This window comes from Rhinopithecus roxellana, chromosome 6, assembly GCF_007565055.1.
Source record: "Rhinopithecus roxellana isolate Shanxi Qingling chromosome 6, ASM756505v1, whole genome shotgun sequence".
NCBI lineage: Eukaryota > Metazoa > Chordata > Mammalia > Primates > Cercopithecidae > Rhinopithecus > Rhinopithecus roxellana.
Window position 1 is genome coordinate 149,862,844 of NC_044554.1, and position 20,745 is coordinate 149,883,588.

The 20,745-nt window shown below is 43.3% G+C and overlaps 1 protein-coding gene across 1 annotated transcript in view; it reads left to right on the forward strand.

Annotated features, from left to right (window-relative positions):
• LOC104660373 (dpy-19 like C-mannosyltransferase 1) overlaps positions 1 to 20,745 on the forward strand; it is a 120,285-nt gene that overhangs the window by 92,818 nt on the left and 6,722 nt on the right. Inside the window, 1 exon segment of the mRNA XM_030931863.1 lies at positions 4,201 to 4,285. Within this exon segment, the coding sequence (XP_030787723.1) occupies positions 4,201 to 4,285 (85 nt within the window).

Below are 20,745 nucleotides of genomic sequence, written 5' to 3' on the forward strand. Positions count from 1 at the left end.
GTATAAAAATAAGTTTATTATGCTCTTTGACTACTATTGAATATATTTGAAATTTTTCATAATAGAAGAAGTAAGCAATAATGAGGGCATCTGAACTTGAAGATTGCTAAGTGTATTTCCCAGCTCTAAAGCTCTCTGGCCATTTGAGTGTGATGAATTATGTATGATAGGTATGATCCTTTCTTTTTTTTTGAGACAGGGTCTTGCTGTGTTGCCCAAGCTGGCTTTGAACTCCTGACCTCAAGCAACCCTCCTGCCTCGGAGGTCTTTTGAATAGCTGGGACTATAGACTTATACCACTTTGCCCAGCTTGATCTAAATTTGAGTTCTACTTCGGCTTAAGTTTTTCCTGCAAAAATTGAGAAGACTGTCTACTAATAAGAATAACTAAATATCTATTATGCATTTAAAGTTGTTAGCACATTTCCTGGCACGTAGTATAGTAATTGTTCAATGTATGTTAGTAACCACTTACTATTGGATGAGTGAATGAAACAAAAAGATTAATTTTCACTGATGGTTAGAAGATGGAGCATTATCGGTAAGGAATTTGACCTGCATAACTACTCTCATTATTGGCATGAGATGTTACAAGAGGTTCACAGAGCGGGGTACAGAAAGAACAACCTCTTTATAATTTTTTTAGGTGGACTCCTATGTATTGAGAAATATATATTTCTCTTTCTCTTTTTTTTTTTTTGTGAGATGGAGTCTTGCTGTCGCCCAGGCTGGAGTGCAGTGGTGCAATCTCGGCTCACTGCAACCTCTGCCTCCCAGGTTCTTGCCATTCTCCTGCCTCAGCCTCCTGAGTAGCTGGGACTGCAGGCGCTTGCCACCACACCCGGCTAATTTTTTTGTGTTTTTAGTAGAGACGGGTTTTTACCATGGCCAGGATGGTCTCGATCTCCTGACCTCATGATCCGCCTGCCTCGGCCTCCCAAAGTGCTGGGATTACAGGCGTGAGCCACTGCGCCCAGCCTGTATTTCTTTTTTTTAAGCAGAATGTAACAGAGCCATTTATTTACCAAAAATTAATACATACAGAGAATAACATATAGTATCCCAGGAAAAGTAGAAGACATTTCTCTTTTTAAAGCAGAATGTAACAAGAGTTTTTTTTTTTTAACCAAAAATTAACACATATAGAGAATAACATATAATATCCCCAGGAAAAGTAGAAGACATAAAATTAGGACCTTTCCCATCATTAAACAAAGGCTCTGTGGAATCAAGCCTGAATTTTTAAAGAAAAAATTGTGGTAGGCTGGGCACAGTGACTGGTGCCTGTAATCTTAGCACTTTGGGAGGCTGAGGTGGGAGTATCATTTGAACCTAGGAGTTCAAGACCAGCCTGGGCAACATAGTGACACCTCATCTCTCAAAAAAAAAAAAAAAGAGGCATGGAGGTGCTGGCCTGTGGTCCCATCTACTGGGGAGGCTGAGGCAAGAGGACTGCTTAAGCCCAAAGGTCAAGGCTGCAGTGAGCCATGATCACACTGCTACACTTCAGCCTAGGCAAGAGAGTGAGGCCTTGTCTCAAAAAAGAAAAAAATTGAGGTAAAAGACACATAACATAAAATTTACAAGCTTAACTATTTTAAAGCGTACGGTTTGTTGATATTAGTACCTCCACAGTGTTGTGTAACCATCGCCACGATCCATTTCCAGAACTCTTTTATCTTCCCAAATGGAAATTCTGTACCCATTAAACACTAACTTCCCATTCTGGCTTCTTTTACTTCCTGGTAACCAGCATTCTACTTTCTGTCTCTGAGAATTTGACTGCTCTGGGTGCCACATAGGAGCGGAATTGAGGTAGCAGGTGGGACTCAACTCCAGAGACAGAGCTCATGCTCCAGACCAGATTGAAGACTCTGAAACAGGGAAGAGGCGAAAGCACCTTTCCATAAGACAGACCCATTGTCAGCTTACCATTGCCATGAAAACACCTGGAAGTTACCACCTATTTCCATGGCATGAGCCAATGACCCAGAAGTTAATCTATTTCTAGAAATTTCTCCATAATCTACCCCTTAATTCGCATATAATTAAAACTGGATATGAATATGACTACAGACCTGCCTCTGAACTGCTGCTCTGGGCACACAGCCTGTGGGGGAAGCCCTGCCTCACAAGGAGCAGTGCCTCTGCTACTGCTGCTGTGTACTGCCGCTTCAATAAAAGTTGCTGCCTAACACCGCCAGCTCACCCTTGAATTCTCTCCTGGGCGAAGCCAAGAACCTTAGTCCTGGGGCAAGCCCCGATTTTGGGACTCACCTGCTCTACATCAGAATCAGATATAATAGTATTTGTCTTTTTGTGACTTGCTTATTTCATGAAATACGTCTTCAAGCGTCATTGATTTTGTAGCATGGGTCAGAATTTCCCTCTCACATGGATACACCACATTGTGTTTATCCATTCATTTGTCAATGGCTGCTTAGGTTATTTCTTTTGGCTTCTGTGGAAAATGCTTCTATGAACATGGGGTATAGATCTCTCTTCAAGCCCCTTTTAATTTCAAGCCTGGATTTTTACATATTTTGGAGAAAGACAGTTATGTTTTAAGTTCCTCTTCCCATCTAGCATTTAGGGGTTTTTTGTTTGTTTGTTTTTTGAGACAGTCTCGCTGTGTCACCTAGGCTGGAGTGCAGTGGCGTGATCTCAGCTCACTGTAACCTCTGCCTTCTGGGTTCAAACAATTTTTCTGCCTCAGTCTCCATTTCTTCCACAAGAACTGTGAGAACACGGGAAATGAGCTGATTTATTAGGGTGATTTATTACAGTGATTTCCTTCTGCTTTTAAGTTGTTACTCTTTGGGAGGGCAGGAGCTTAGAATCCAAGTGCAATAAAAGGTAGAGAAGACGCTGTGTGTGGGTAAAAGCAGCACAGAGCTTCCTGGGCCATCTCAGCTAGACCAGTGCCTAGCTGAATAGCTGGGACTGCAGGTGCACACCACTGCAGCCAGCTAATTTTTATATTTTTAGTGGAGACGGGGTTTTGCCATGTTGGCCAGGCTGCTCTCAAACTCATGACCTCAGGTGACCCACCCGTCTAGGCCTCCCAAAGTGCTGGGATTACAGGCATGAGCCACCACACCCGGCCGGATTTCATTTATATTTGATGTTTTAATTGGCTTTTAAGGGGATAGTGATTATGCTTTTCTTGGTAAAACACCAACATGAATAGCCTTGACCTGTTTGTAGTAGCCAAGCTTCAGTTTAGTTTCCAATGTGTTCCTTCCTGTGTAGTACTCCTCACATGACTGTTCGTGTAATTTCTGCTGGCGGGAGTTGATAATAGAAACTTTGTTTTAGGTTTTGGATGTCCCGTGAACACAGAGAAAACACACTGAGGTTGGTCAAATTCATGAGAAAGGGTACATGAGCCCGGATTCTCTTCAGTAACAAAGTCCTCTTCTTTGAGGGCTGAGAACTGTTATTTTCTCGAGTGAGCCCAGCTTTGCTTGTGCTCACATTTGATTTTCCCCGTGCACTCCAGCACCATAGCGCTTCCTGCCCCTTTCTTAAGGGGTTATATAATTATGCAGATCAACATTGTGGGTCTTTTTCCCCTTAGACAGTACTTTCTGGAACTGCTGGATTTCCAGATGAGAGCTGTTTATTCTGGATCAGACTTAATTTGGTCAGCTGAATTCTCTTGGGTATGAAGAGTTTTTCTTACCCTCGGCCTACTTTTTGTGATTCTAAATCTCCTTTTACAGTTTCAACAAGTATTCTGGAAAACAGAAATAGTTGAAAGCACTGCTTTCTTTTGCCTTCTTAGTTCCTTTGCTGTTTAATGATCTCAGTATGTCAGTTACATTGCCTTCTCTGAAAGCCAAAACAATAGAGCCCTGCATTACAAAGGAATGCGTTGTTATTGTCACAGTTTTCATCCAGTGCCTACTACGTGCCAGGCTCCTCACAGCTTGTTTCAAAACCAGAGGTTACCCCACGGCATTCAGGAAGGTGATGGAGATATATTCAGGGCCCAGGGGGAAAGAAAAAGGCACTGGTCTAGCTGAGATGGCCCAGGAAGCTCTGCGCTGCTTTTACCCACACACAGCGTCTTCTCTACCTTTTATTGCACTTGGATTCTAAGCTCCTGCCCTCCCAAAGAGTAACAACTTAAAAGCAGAAGAAAATCACTGTAGTAAATCACCCTAATAAATCAGCTTATTTCCCGTGTTCTCACAGTTCTTGTGGAAGAAATGGAGAAAAAATACAGGAAGAAGAGAAGAAGAAATGAAGACGGAAGCAAGTTCGACTCCTATTCTCCCAGGTGCCTCGTCCCTTTATCTAATTTTGTATTCTGCATTTTCCTCTTTTCTACCTTCCCCCAGCGTTCACAATGATTGGTTTGTTTTTAAATTTTCCTTCCTTCCTCCCTCCCTCCCTCCCTTCCTTCCTTCCTTGACGGAGTTTCACTCTTGCTGCCCAGCCTGAGGTTCAGTGGTGCAATCTTGGCTCACTGCAACCTCCACCTCCCGGTTCAAGCCATTCTCCTGCCTCAGCCTCCCAAATAGCTGGGATTACAGGCGTGCACCACCACGCCTGGTTAATTTTTTGTATCTAGTAGAGACGGGATTTCACCATGTTGGTCACGCTGGTCACTTCTGACCTCAAGTGATCCACCCACCTAAAGTGCTAGGTGATCCACCCGCCTCGGCCTGCCAAAATGCTGGGATTACAGGTGTGAGCCATCACAACCAGCCAGCGCCTTGTCGGCCTTTTTTTTTTTTTTTGGCATAGAGATGGAGTCTTAGGCTGGTCTCAAACTCCTGGGCTCCAGAGATTCACCTGCTATGGCCCCCCAAAGTGCTGAGATTATAGGTGTGAGCAAGACAGTCTCACTCTGTCCCCCAGGCTGGAGTGCAGTGGTGCCATCTAAGCTCACTGCAACCTCTGCCTCTCTGGTTCAAGCAATTCTCCTGCCTCAGCCTCCTGAGTAGCTGGGATTACAGGTGCCCCCAACCACGCCTGGCTAATTTTTATATTTTTCGTAGAGACAGGGTTTTACCATGTTGGTCAGGCTGGTCTCAAACTCCTGACCTCAGGTAGGTCCACCCAGCTCGGCCTCCCAAAGTGCTGAAATTACAGGTGTGAGCCCCTGCACCCAGCCTCACAATGCTTGTTTTATTAGTTGTCCAACATCACACTGAGTATAACACTTAGTATTATACTTCAGTGCGTAACTTGATTCTCTGTTGGTGGTTCCCAATTTTCACTATTATGTAAAATATTGTGACAGAGAACTTCATGCTTGTAACTTTTCTTTTTCCTTTTGGATTATTTCTTTAATATAAGAATGGAATGCTGGTCAGGCTAAGGATGGGAGTCAGTCCATTTTAAATGAATTATGCTCTCCTTATTAAGCTACAGGAGCATAAAAACATTCACTCCTGCTGTATTGACCATGCTTCTCAAAAGCACACCTCGTTTAAAGCAATGAAACAAGTATTAGCTTAATATTCAAATACACCCCAAAAAAGAACTTGGTTGAAGCAGGAGAACCAGCTACAGTGCTGGAAACCCTGACTCACAGATCCCTCAGTGAGGGAGCCTGGACCGCCATGTGCTGGGGGAGCGCCCCCTTGCTGCTGTACTCCTCATTTTATCAGGGCAGGACTTCGTTTGGGCAAAGAGTCTCCCATCTAAAGAAATATTTGGAAGCCAGGAGTCCATTTCCTTCATTTTATTCAGGACATGGGCTCAGCAAGGTCTCTTTTAAAACGTGGCCAAGATCCACAACAATCCAGGACTGCATTCTGCCTTCAGGTTTTGGGGCGCTCTGGACACAGAATTCCTCTCCTAGTAAATGAGGGGAACGGAAGGAGTGAGGGCTTGGGAGGCCAAGGGAGGAGGTTCACCTGGGAGGAGTCGGGCCTGTTTCTCCTCATTTCTTCTCTCCCTCATTCCTAGCTTCTTCCATGCATCTGTGAGGACAGATCTTTCTAAAACAGCACATCTCGAGGCCGGGCCTGGTGGCTCACACCTGTAATCCCAACACTTTGGCAGGCCAAGGTAGGCGGATCACCTGAGGTCAGGAGTTCGAGACCAGTCTGACCAACATGGTGAATCCCTGTCTCTACTAAAAATACAAAAAAAGAAGAAAAAAAATTAGCCAGGCATGGTGTCACGTGCCTGTAATCCCAGCCACTTGGGAGGATGAGGCATGAGAATCACTTGAACCCGGGAGGTGGAGTTTGCAGTGAGCAGAGATCGCCCCACTGCGCTCCAGCCTGGGTGACAGAGCAAGGCTCTGTCTCAAAAATAAATAAATAAATAAATAAAACAGCACGTCTCCTATGTCGCTCTCCTGGTGACAGCTCTTCACTGCCTCCACTGCTCCCCAGGCACCTACAGCGTCCTGCACCGCGCGGCTTCTCTTCACCTCCACCAGCCCCTCACACCTCCCCCTGCAGGAAGCCTCCTGGCACAGGGACTTCATCCTCTGTTCCTTCCACTTTGTTGTCCCTCTACCTGGAGCTCCCATCCTGGTCTCACTGGACTTTGCCCTTCACAGGTAAATCTTTCGCGAGAATCCCAAGGGCATCCTTCCCATGCCCATGGCTGTGGTGCTCCTAAGGCTTCTGGAAGGTAGGGCCCTGTCTGCTTTCCTCGGTTTCTCCAGCAGCCTGGGGCCAGGAGAAGGGCAGCACTATGAGAAAGAAGGGGAATGGGAAAGAGTCATTTGCTTCCTTAAAGATGGTGGCAAGCTGTTTGAATTATATCAATGAGCCATCGCCGGAGAGGGCAGATGAGTGAGTTTTTCCCCAAAGGGAGGTTTTTTTTTTTTTTTCAACTTTTATTTTTAGCTCAGGGGGTACATGTGCAGGTTTGTAACATGGGTAAAACGCGTGTCACTGGGGTCTGATGTACAAATGATTTCGTTACCGGGGTAGTGGCATAGTACCTGATAGGAAGTTTGTTGATCCTCGCTCTCCTCCCAACCTCCACCCTCAAGTAGGCCTGGTGTCTGTTATTCCCCTCTGTGTCCATGTGGACTTCATTTATAAAGTGAGATAAATAAGAACATGTGGCTGGGGTGGTGGCTTATGCCTGTAGTCCCAGCACTTTGGAAGGCCGAGGCAGGAGGATCACAAGGTCAGGAGATCGAGACCAGCCTGACCAACATGGTGAAACCCTGTCTCTACTAAAAATACAAAAATTAGCTGGGTATGGTGGTGCATGCCTGTAATCCCAGCTACTCAGGAGGCTGAGGCGGGAGAATCACTTGAACCTGGGAGGCAGAGGTTGCAGTGAGCCCAGATTGCATCACTGCGCTCCAGCCTCGGTGACAGAGTAAGATTCTGTCTCAAAAAAAAAAAAAAAAGGAGCATGTGGTATTTGGTTTTCTGTTCCTGTGTTAATTTGCTTAGGATTAGGATAATGGCCTCCAGCTCTGTCCATGTTGCTGCAAAGGACATGATTTCATTCTTTTTTATGGCTATGGTGTATATGGACCACATTTTCTTTATCCAGTCTACCATTGATGGGCATCTAGGTTAATTCCATGTCTTTGCTGTTGTGAACAGTGCTGCAGTGAACATATATGTGCATGTGTGTTTTTGGTAGAATGATTTATATTCCTTTGGGTATATACCCAGTAATGGGATTGCTAAATTGAATGGTAGTTTTTTTTAAGTTCTTTTAGAAATCTCCAAACTGCTTTCCACAGTGGCCAAACTAGTTTACATTCCCAATTCCCACCAACAGTGTATAAGCATTCCCTTTTCTCTACAACCTCAGCAATATCGGTTATTTTCTGACTTTTTAGGATTAGCCATGCTCGCTGGTGTGAGATGTTATCTCATTGTTTTTTTGCATTTCTCTAATGATTAGTGATATAGAGCTTTTTTTCATGTGCTTGTTGGCCACACATGTGTCTTCTTTTAAGAAGTATCTGTTCATGTCTTTTGCTGATTTTTTTTTTTTTTCGAGATAGAGTCTTGCTCTGTCACCCCAGACTGGAGCGCAGTAGCATGATCTCAGCTCACTGCAACCTCTGCCTCTTGGGTTCAAGTGATTCTTCCTGTCTCAGCCTCCCAAGTAGCTGAGATTACAGGCACCCACCACCACGCCTGGCTAATTTTTGTATTTTTAGTACAGACGGAGTTTCATCATGTTGGCCAGCCTGGTCTTGAACTTCTGACCTCAAGTGATCCACCCACCTAAAGTGCTAGGATCCAAATATATCTCTTTCTTTTCTTTTTCTGGACAGAGTCTCGCTGTGTAGTCCAGGCTGGAATGCAATGGTGTGATCTCGGCTCACTGCAACCTCTGCCTCCTGGGTTCAAATGATTCTCCTGCCTCAGCCTCCCAAGTAGCTGGGACTACAGGCACGTACCACCACACTCAGCTAATTTTTTGTAGTTTTAGTAGAGACAGGGTTTCACTGTGTTAACCAGGATGGTCTTGATCTCCTGACCTCGTGATCTGCCCACTTTGGCCTCCCAAAGTGCTGGGATTACAGGCATGAGCCACTGTGCCTGGCCCCAGATATATCTCTTATACCACAATGATAATAATAGTAATAGCTTACACATACCTAGCACTTCACAAAGAGTGTCTACATGCCTATGTATCTGATCACTGCTAAAAAAGACGGCATTAACATTTGTTGAGCAGAAATGATTGAATATACACAGCAAAGCCAGCCCCTTGTTGTCCTCAAACAGCACTTTTGATTTATATAGTGATAGGAAGTTTTTAGGGAGATAGAGTGAAAACTCAATTAAAAGTCAGGAGTCCTGGGTTTGACCTTATTTCCTTATTTATCAAACTGGGATGTGACCTATTTTTGCCTTTTCCACAATGAGATATGCTATTCTGGCCAGCACAGATTATCAATATCATTGTGTAGAAACTCTCCCCCCATTATAAAATTATAAATTATTGAGTTATAAAGCAACAACAAAGACAGAATGGCTTTAATGCAGGGTTAGTCAAATTGACCAAAGGAATAGGAGGAAATATCTTGAGAAGGACCCAGGCTGCTTGTGGTGGCTCACGCCTGTAATCTCAGCACTTGGGGAGGCCAAGGCAGGAGAATCACTTGAGTCCAAGAGGAGGAGACCAGCCTGGGCAATATGGCAAAACCTTGTCTCTACAGAAACTCAAAAAAGTTAGCTAGGCATCAGAGGAGGACATGCCTGTAGTCCCAGCTAATCAGGAGGCTGAGGTGGGAGGATCACTTGAGCCCAGGAGGTTGAGGCTACAGTGAGTCATGATCACGCCACGCTACTCCAGCCTGAATGTCAGAGTGAGACCTTGTCTTGAAGAAGAAGAAAAAGACCCACATGTGTATCTGTTCATCCAGATACTGTAAAGAAAGCAAAAGGCCAACCCGCAAACTGGAAGAAGATATTTGCATCCATGTAACTGACAATGGACTAGTGCTGTGGTTTGAATGTCCTCTGCAAAACACTTGGGGAAATTATTTATTTTTGTTTTATTATTATTATTATTATTAGTGTCAGAGTCTTGCTCTGTTGCCCAGGCTAGAGTGCAGTGATACAATCAAAGCTCACTAAAACCTTGAACTTTTGGGTTCAAGTGATCCTCCTGGCTCATCCTCCTGAGTAGCTGGGACCAAAGCCATGTGCCACCGTGCCTGGCTAATTTTTTATGTTTTGTAGAGATGGAGTCTCACTGTGTTGCCCAGGCTAGTCTTGAACTCCTGGCCTCAAGTGGTCCTCCTGCCTTGTTCTCCCAAAATGCTGGGATTGCAGGCATGAGCCACCACACCTGGCCTTCACATTGAAATTTAATTGCATTGTGTAGTATTAAGGGGTGAAACCTTTAAGAGGCAGTGAGTTAATGAGTGATCTCTCCTCGTAAATGTATTAATAACATTACTGGGGGAGTGGGTTAGTTATCATGGGAGTGGGTTTGTGATAAAAGGGTGAAGTTCAGCTCCCATCTGTTCTTGCTCTTGTGCCTTCCACCATGGGATGAGACAGCATGAAGGCCCTCATGTCCCAGATCCTGTGCCATGCTTTTGGACTTCACAGCCTCCAGAACTATGAGCCCAAAAAACTTCTAGTGTTTGTACATTATTCAGTCTGTGGTATTGTTATAGCATCAGAAAACAAACTAAGACAACTAGTATTGAGAATATAGAAAGATTTCCTACAAATAAGAAAAAGAGTACTCTATGATACAATGAATAAAAAACTTGAGCAAACATTTCACAGATGAGATATGAACAACAAATAAGCATTTGAAAAGGTGCTCAAATTTCTTAGAAATTAGGAAATACAGAATGAGTCCACAACACTTGTATACTCACTTGAACAGCAAAAATTTAAAAGTCTGTCATGTGTTGGTGAGGTCAAAGAGCATATCTTGCGAGTGGGAATGTCATTGGTACTACCACTTGGGAAACCATTTGGAATTACCTTGTATGATACATTGAAGATGGCCACATTTTCTGATACTGTTCCCATTGACAGGTTGAGTCCCTTCTCCTTAAATCTGGGCTGGTCTTAGTGACTTCTTAGTCATTAGAATGCAGCAGAAGTGGCCGGACGCGGTGGCTCATGCCTGTAATCCAAGCACTTTGAGAGGCTGAGGCGGGCAGATCATAAGGTCAGGAGTTCAGAGACCAGCCTGGCCAACATGGTGAAACCCCATCTCTGCTAAACATACAAAAACGCTGTGGCACGTGCCTGTAGTCCCAAACACTCAGGAGGCTGAGGCAGGAGAATCACTTGAACATGGGAGGAGGAGGCTGCAGTGAGCTGAGATCACACCACTGCACTCCAGACCGGGTGACAGAGCGAGACTCCATCTCAAAAAAAGAATGCAGCAGAAGTAACATTGTGGGACGTCAAATGCTAAGTCAGAAGAAGCCTGCAGCTTCTGTCTGTTTAGGTCTCTTGGAATACTTGTTCTTGGAGCCTAGCCACCGTGCTGTCAGGAAGCCCACACAGTCCCAGAGAGAGGCTCCCTTTGCCAGCCAGCACCAACTTGCAGTCATGTGAGGATCCTAGAATTTGGATCCTCCAATTGACAGTTCATCCTGGGAGCAGATGAAACATCCCTGCTAATCTCTGCCCAAATACCAGATCCTTGAGCAAAATAAATGACTTTTATTGTTTTTTAAGCTATGTAATTTTTAAAAAAACAACTTTATGGTATAACTTACATACCATGGAATTCAACCATATAAGTGTATAGTTGGGTGATTTTTAGTACATTTAAAAAGTTGTGCAACCATTACCACAGTTTTAAAACTTTTTTTTTTTATTTTAGAGATAGGGTCTCACTCTGCCACTCAGCCTGGAGTGCAAGTGGCATGATCATAGCTCACTGCAGCCTTGACTTCCTAGGCTCAAGTGATCCTCCTACCTCAGCTTCCTGAGCAGCTGGGACTACAGGCACTTGCCACCATGCCCTGCTTTTTTGGGGGTAGAGATAAGATCTTGCTCTGTTACCCAGATTGGTCTAAAACTCCCATGCTCGTGTGATCTTCCCACCTTGGCCTCCCAAAGTGCTGGGATTATAGGTGTGAGCCTACTACCACTCTATTATGATTCACTATGAGGCCCCAAGTTTTGGGAAGGGTTGTTATACAGTAATAGATAGTAGAAACCTAACAAACTGAAGATACACATACCCAAAAATACACATACTATGGCTTAGCAATTCCATTTCTAGGTGTGCACCCTAGAGAAACTCTCATACACACCTATGAGGAGACGTACACAAGACTGATCTTCACAACCTGCTTGTACAGTAGTTCCCCCTTATCCAAGGTTTTAATTCCCTGCAGTCAACTGCAGTCTGAAAATACTAAATTGAAAATTCCAGAAATAACTCATAAGGGTGTTTTTTAAAAAATATATCTTTCTTTTTTATTTGTATATTTTACTGTAAGTTCCGGGATACATGTGCAGAACGTGTAGGTCTGTTAGATAGGTATACGTGTACCATAGTGGTTTGCTATACCTATCAACCTGTCATCTAAGTTTTAAGTCCAACATGCATGCATTAACTGTTTGTCCTGATGTTCTTCCTCCCCTCGCCTCCCACCCCCGACAGGCCTCAGTGTGTGTTGTTCCCCTCCCTGTGTCCATGTGTTTTCATTATTCAGCTCGCACTGAGTGAGAACATGCAGTGTTTGGTTTTCTGTTACTGTGTTAGTTTGCTGAGGATGAGGACTTCCAGCTTCATCCATGTCCCCACAAAGGACATGATCTCATTCCTGTTTATGGCTGCGTGGTATTCCATTGTGTATATGTACCACATTTTCTTTATCCAGTTTATCATTGATGAACATTTTTGTTGGTTCCATGTCTTTGCTACTGTAAACAGTGCTGCACTGAACATACGTCTGCATGTGTCTTTATAGTAGAGTGATTTATATTCCTTTGGCTATATATCCAGTAATGAGATTGGTGGGTCAAATGGTATTTCTGATTCTAGATCCTTGAGAAATCGCCATACCGTCTTCCACAATGTTGGAACTAATTTACATTTCCCCCAACGGTGTAAAAGTGTTCCTATTTCTCCACAGCCTCACCAGCATCTATTGTTTCTTGGCTTTTTAATAATCACCATTCTGACTGGTGTGAGATGCTATCTTATTATGGTTTTGATTTACATTTCTGTAATGATCAGTGATGTTGAGCTTTTTATCATATGTTTGTTGGCCGTGTAGATGTCTTCTTTAGAGAAGTGGCTGTTCATATTATTTGTCCACTTTTTGATGGGGTTATTTTATTCTTGTACATTTGTTTAAGTTCCTTGTAGATTCTGGGTATTAGACCTTTGTTGAATGGGTAGATTACAAAAATCTTCTCCCATTCTGTAGGTTGCCTATTCACTCTGATGATAGTTTCTTTTGCTGTGCAGCTCTTTAGTTTAATTAGATCCCATTTGTCAATTTGGGCTTTTGTTGCAATTGCTTTTGGCATTTTCATCATGAAATCTTTGTTTGTACCTATGTCCTGAATGGTATTGCCTAGGTTTTCTTCTAGGGTTTTTATGATTTTCAGTTTTACATTTAAGTCTTTAATCTATCTTGAGTTATTTTTTGTATAAGGTGTAAGGAAGGGGTCTAGTTTCAGTTTTCTGCACATGGCTAGCCAGTTTTCCCAGCACCACTTATTAAATAGGGAATCCTTTCCCCATTGCTTGTTTTTGTCAGGCTTGTCAAAGAGCAGATGACTGTAGATGTGTGGTGTTACTTCTGAGGTCTCTCTTCTGTTCCATTGGTCTGTATGTCTGTTTTGGTACCAAACCATGCTTTTTTGGTTACTGTAGCCTGGTAGTATAGTTTGAAGTCAGGTAGCTTGAGGCCTCCAACTTTGTTCTTTTTGCTTACAATTGTCTTGGATATACAGGCTCTTTTTTGGTTCCATATGAAATTTAAAGTAGTTTTTTTCTAATTCTGTGAAGAATATCAATGGTAGTTTAATGGGAATAACATTGAATCGATAAATTACCTTGGTCAATATGGCCTTCTCAGAATATTGATTCTTCCTATCCATGAGGATGGAATTTTTAAAAAAATTTGTTTGTGTCTTCTCGTATTTCCTTGAGCAGTGGTTTGTAGTTCTCCTTGAAGAGGTCCTTCATGTCCCTTGTTAGCTGCATTCCTAGGTATTTTATTCTCTTTGTAGCAATTGTGAATGCGAGTTCATTATGATTTGGCTCTCTACTTGTCTATTGTCGGTGTAAAGGAAAGCTTGTGATTTCTGCACATAGATTTTGTATCCTGAGACTTTGTTGAAGTTGCTTATCAGTTTAAGGAGTTTTTGGGCTGAGGCGGTGGGGTTTTCTAAATATAGAATAATTTTGTCTGCAAACAGAGACAATTTGACTTCCTCTCTTCCCATTTGAATACCCCTTATTTCTTTCTCTTGCCTAATTGCCCTGGTCAGAACTTACAATACTACGTTGAATAGGAGTGGTGAGAGAGGGCATCTTTGTGTTGTGCTGGTTTTCAAAGAGAATGCTGCCTGCTTTTGCCCATTCAGTATGATATTGGCTATGGGTTTGTCATAAATAGCTCTTATTTTTTTGAGATATGTTTCATCAACACCTAGTTTATTGAGAGCTTTTAACATGAAGGGATGTTGAATTTTATCAAAGGCCTTTTCTGCATCTATTGAGATGATCATGTGGTTTTGGTCATTGGTTCTGTTTATGTGATGTATTAGGTCTATTGATTTGCATATGTTGAACTAGCCTTGCATCACAGGGATGAAGTGGACTTGATCATAGTGGATAAGCTTTTTGATGTGCTGCTAGATTCAGTTTGCCAGTATTTTATTGAGGATTTTGACATTGATGTTCATCGGGGATATTGGCCTGAAGTTTTTGTTGTTGTGTCTCTGCCAGGTTTTAGTATCAGGATGATGCTGGCCTCATAAAATGAGTTAGGGAGGAGTGCCTCCTCTTCAGTTGTTTGGAATGCTTCAGAAGGAATGTACCAGCTCTTTTTTTGTACCTCTGGTAGAATTCACCTGTGAATCCATCTGGTCCTGGGCTTTTTTTGGTTGGTAGGCTATTAATTACCGCCTCAGTTTAAGAACTTGTTATTGGTCTGTTCAGGGATTCACCTTCTTCCTGGTTTAATCTTGGGAGGGTGTATGTGTCCAAGAATTTATCAGTTTCTTCTAGATTTTCTATTTGTGTAAAGGTATTTTTAGTATTATCTGATGGTAGTTTGTCTACCATCAGATCTCTGTGGGGTCAGTGGTGATATCCCCTTTATCATTTTTTATTGTGTCTAGTTGATTCTTCTCTCCCTTCTTCTTTATTAGTCTAGCTAGTGGTCTATGTATTTTGTTAGTTTGTTTAAAAAAAATCAGCTCCTGGATTCATTGATTTTTTTGAAGGATTTTTCATGTCTCCATCTCCTTCGGTTCTGCTCTGATCTTAGTTACTTCTTGTCTTCTGCTAGCTTTTGGATTTTTTTGCTCTTGCTTCTCTAATTCTTTTAATTGTGATGTTAGGGTGTCAGTTTGAGAGCTTTCTAGCTTTCTGATGGGGGCATTTAGTGCTATAAATTTCCCTCTTAACACTGCTTTAGCTGTGTCCCAGAGATTCTGGTACATTGTCTCTTTGTTCTCATTGGTTTCAAGGAATTTCTTAATTTCTGCCTTAATTTCATTATTTACCCAGGAGTCATTCAGGAGCAGGCTGTTCAATTTCCATGAGTTGTGTGGTTTTGAATGAGTTTATTAATCCTGATTTCTAATTTAATTGCACTGTGGTCTGAGAGACTTTTGTGATTTCAGTTCTTTTGCATTTGCTGAGGACAACTCGTAAGTTTTAAATTGCTTGGCATTCTGAGTAGCGTGATGAAATCTCCAGTTGTCCTTTTCTTTCCCGCTCAGGACATTCCATCTCTTTGTCCAATGTATCCTTGAGGTCTACAGTATTGTCCTGGTTGGTAGTCATCAATTTGGTTTCCACCTGACACTCAACCATCAACATCATATGGCTCAATGATCCAGGATCACCTGAAGCAGGTGGTCCTCCTTTTGACATACCTACAGAAGGTCAATAGTAGCCTGACGCTAGTCACAATGCCTGTGTCATTCACCTAGTCATGTAGGCATTTTATCATCTCACACAATCACAGGAAGGGTGAATGCAGTACAATAAGATATTTTGAGGGAGAGATCATATTTACATCACTTTTATTACAGTATATTGTTATAATTGTTATTTTTTTTTTTTTTTTTTTTTTTTGAGACGGGGTCTCGCTCTGTCACCTAGGCTGGAGTGCAGTGGCGCAATCTCGGCTCACTGCAAGCTCTGCCTCCCGGGTTCATGCCATTATCCTGCTTCAGCCTCCTGAGTAGCTGGGGCTACGGGCGCCCGTCACCGCACCTGGCTAATTTTTTTGTGTTTTTAGTAGAGACGGGGTTTCACCATGTTAGCCAGGATGGTCTCGAACTCCTGACCTCGTGATCCACCCACCTTGGCCTCCTGAAGTGCTGGGATTACAGGCGTGAGCCACCGTGCCTGGCCTCTATTTTTGTTGTTAGTTATTGTTGATTTCTTACTATGCTTGATTTATAAACTTTGTCATAGGTACGTATTGGAAAAAAACATAGTAATATATAGAGTTCAGTACTATCTGGTTTCATGTGTGTAGTAGGGTTCTTAGAATGTAACCTCCGAAGGTATGGTGGGACTACTGTATTTTTTGTTTCTTTGTCTTTCTTTCTTTCTTTTTTTCAATTCCAGGCACATGATGCTCAAGGAGGGGCCTACTATAATAGCAAACATTGGTTGGGGAGGGGAAGACCAAAAACCTTGTTCCTGAACTCATTAACAATTGAGTGTGGAAATAAACTGCAGTATATTATTCACGCAATAGCATACTTCCTGGCAGTGAAAATGATCTACTGATAGAGAAAGCAACATGATGCTCAGAAACTTAATGTGCAAGAAAAAGCAAGTCACAGGGTAATATGTATGTATGATTCAACTTGTATAAAGTTCAATAATCTGACACACTCAACAATCTGTTGTTGAGAAGGGAAATATATGGTAATTTTTTTTTTTCCTTTGAGACATAGTCTCTGTTGCCCAGGCTGGAGTGCAGTTGCACAGTCACAGCTCACTGCAGCCTTGACTCCCCTGGCTCAGGTGATTTCCCACCTCAGCCTTGTGAGTAGCTGGGACCACAGGCTTGTGCCACCATGCCTGGCTAATTTTTTTTTTGTATTTTTCTTAGAGATAGGGTTGCACCATGTTGCACAGGCTGATCTCCAACTCCTGGGCTCGTGATCCAGCTGCCTCGGCCTCCCAAATTGCTGGGATTACAGTCATGAGCCACGATGCCTGGACAAATCTTTAAGCAAAATGAGGGATGAGAGACACCCTCTTAGAGCTGGGTGATGGATTGTTCATTTTATTATTTTTTATATCATACACATTAGATAAAAATTCTTTTGAGTCTCTTCAGTTATTAATGTAAAGAATCAAAAATAGGCCAGTGTGGTATCTCACACTCATAACCCCAGCACTTTGGGGGGCTGAGGTGGGAGGATCGCTTGAGCCCAGAAGTTCAAGACCATCCGAGGCAACATACCAAGGTCATTTCTCTACAAAAAAATTAAAAATGGCCGGGTGCGGTGGCTCATACCTGTAATACCAGCACTTTGGGAGGCCAAGGTGGGCAGATCATGAGGTCAGGAGATCGAGACCATCATGGCTAACACAGTGAAATCCTGTCTCTACTAAAAATACAAAAAATCACCTGGGCATCATGGTGCATGCCTATAGTCCCAGCTACTCGAGAGGCTGAAGCAGGAGAACCACTTGAACCTAGAAACTGGAGGTTGCAGTGAGCTGAGATTGCACCACTGCACTTCAGCCTGGGTAACAGAGCGAGACTCCATCTCAAAAAAAAAAGAAAAGGAAATTAAAAATCGTTAGCTAGGCCTGGCGGCATGCGCCTGTAGTGCCAGCTACTTAGGAGGGTGAAGTGGGAGGATTGCTTGAGCCCAGGAGTTTAAGGCTGCAGTAAGCTATGATTGCACCACTGAACTCCAGCCTGGGCAATGGAGTGAGGCACTGTCTCTAAGAAAAAAAATAAATTAAAAAAAAAAGAATTAAAAATAATAGTAATAGCAGGCCGGGCGAGTGGCTCACGCCTGTAATCCTAGCACTTTGGGAGGCCGAGATGGGTGGATCACCTGACATCAGGAGTTCGAGACCAGCCAAGCCAACATGGTGACACCCTCGTCTCTACTAAAAATACAACAATTAGCTAGGTGTGGTGGTGTGCACCTGTAGTCTCAGCTACTCAGGAGGCTGAGCTAGGAGAATTGCTTGAACTTGGGAGGTGGAGGTTGCAGTGAGCTGAGACTGCACCACCTGCACTCCAGCCTGGGTGACAGAGTGAGACTGTCTCAAAAAAAAAAGTAATGGCACATGTATATTCAGGGTCAACCATATATTAGACATAATGCCAGTTTGAGTATGTATAAGTTCACACTTCCCTTTTGTATCCAATTATGTCATTCCTTTCTGATGCCCTCTCTTCTGTCCACAGGAACCCACACCATTCTTTTCATTCTCCTTTGTTCTGCTTCTTCTCCCAGTAAGAAAACATCTCCCTTCTTCTCCATTTACAAATCAGAATTGTCTATCAGTCTATTCATCCAGTGTCCACTAAGTGCTTACTCTGCACCAGGCACTGTTCTAGGCTCTGAAGATAAATAAAACCAGAAAAACGCCCTGTTCACATGCCGTAGAGGATGATGAACAATAGATAAATATGAAGATACACAAGTGCAGCCCCAACACACACATCGTCATCTCATTTAAACCCACTGTACTAAAGGAGAATGTGTGGTTCAGAGATGTCAAGTAACAAGCAAGTGTGGGCCCTGAGTTTCCAACCCAGGCCTGTTGACCTCCTATTTATGGCATCCCAACTTTATTATAAAGCCCTGACCAAATGCAAAGAGTGATGCTAATTATTGTTGCCAAAATTGAGTGAAATGAAATACAGGCAATTTTATGTGGAATTTTTACTTGTCAGAAACATGAGCCTCTTGGGTTTGTAGTTATCTTCAAAGATGTGTCTGAAAAGTGGAAGCTATATTCCTTCCACTGATCATACTTCCCTAACTGAGAAGTAAATTACATTTTGAAATGATTGAAACATTTTTAATGATTAGAAACATTAAAATACATCTTACATGTACAGCTTGACTTTACGTGTATACTTATCTGACCACCTAAATCAGGTGAAATAGTTGATTTTAATTAACATCTGCTTAGCCTTGAAATCTGTCGCAGCTTCAGACTGGATAAAACATCTTTCAGTCCCCAAGAAAAACATGTTTATTTTCAAAACGTTTTGGTTTGTGATATTGATATAAAGGCAGTTGCACTTTCCCAACCCTTCCAGCTTCCTTGGTGGAAGGTACTTCCCACGCTTGCCCCTGGAAAGGCAGCCACATCGTCACACACACGTCCTCAGCACAGACTGCTCCTCACAGGCTCTTCTCTTTTTTCCTGTGTCTGAACCCCTCCTCACACTCTTTCCCTTAGTCCCCATAGCCTCACCAAGAGAAACAGACTGCCAGGGGCAGAGCGGGAGGAGCTGGTTTCTGTATTTCTCAGATTCCTGCTGGCTTTAGCAACCTCACAGGCCGTTTCCTTCTTCAGTTCTCCTCTCTCATCACTCTTTTCCCCTTCCTAGGGCTTCACTCCCCCTGACCTGCTCCTCCCCTGCATCTCAGGCCATGCCACCCCCGGCCCCATCCCCAAGGCTGGAGGACAGAAAATTGGCTCTCATCTTCACTGCCTCATCCTCACTTCAGCAGCTCAAATGACACTTCCTTGAGGAAGCTTTCTCTCACTGTCCCAGCGAAAAGGTTGCCATGATGGCACTTGACTGGACTTCTCAACACAGTCATCTTTCTTTTTTTTTTGAGATAGAGTCTTGCATTGTCACCCAGGCTGGAGTGCAGTGGCACCATCATAGCTCACTGCAGCCTTGATCTCCTGGGCTCAAGCAGTCTTCCCACCTCAGAGTAGCTGGGACTACAGGCGCTTGCCACCATGTCCAGCTAATTTATTTTTAGTAGAGAAGGGGTCTCACTATATCATCCAAGCTGGTCTCAAACTCCTAGGCTCAAGCAGTCCTCGTGCCTCTGCATCCCTAAGTGTTGGGATTATAGGTGTGAGCCACTGCACACAGCCCCATCACTTTCTTTATATCACGTATATGTACAGATCTAATCTCTTCTGGACCCAGACAGCCCTCACCCATAGCAAGTGGTTTTGTGTTAAGACAAGACTGAGTGAAGCTTTACTTACTCTGCTGGGGCTGCGGCGAATGGGAGTTACGGTTTCAGCTGCCAGGTTGTCACTTAACACGTTTCCGTCTGTTGCTTAGTTCTCTAGTACCTTTATAACACACAGTCATGTGCCACATAGCGAACCTTTGGTCAGTGACAGACAGCATATACGATGGTGGTTCCCTAAGATTACAATACTGTCTTTTTTTTTTTTTTTTTTTGAGATGGAGTTTTGCTCTTGTTGCCCAGGCTGGCGTGCAGTGGCGTGATCTTGGCTCACTGCAGCCTCCACCTCCCGGGTTCAAGCGATTCTCCTGCCTCAGCCTCCCGAGTAACTGGGATTACAGGCATGTGCCACTACCCAGCTAATTTTGTATAATACTGTCTTTTTAGTGTACCTTTTCTCTTTTTAGACGCACAAATCCTTACCATTGTGTGAACACTGCCTGCAGGATTCAGAACAGTACCATGCTGTGGAGGTCTGTAGCCTAGGAGCAATAGGCCAAACCATATGAGCTAACTGTGTGGTCGGCTCTGCCATCTAGGTCATTGTAAGTATACTCTATGATGTTCACATAACAGTGAAATCATCCAGTGACGCATTTTGCAGAATGTTGTTAGTGACGTGTGACTGTATTTTGGTATCTACTCTGGCTGTCTGGTGAGCTGCCTTTTATGAGCTGAGACATAGCTCCCATAAACAACACTGTCCATATGGGAAATCCATTTTGAGTTCCCTATGAATTACATTAGAAGCTTTGGAAACACAATAGCCTGTCCTTCAAGGGAGGGCGGTCACAGGGTTAACTTGACAGTTTAAAAGGAAACAAGCCAGGCATGGTAGCTCACGCCTGTAATCCCAGCACTTTGGGAGGCTGAGGCAGGAGGATTGCTTGAGCGCCCGGAGTTCAAGACCATCCTGGGCAACATACTGACACTGTGTCTCTATTTAAAG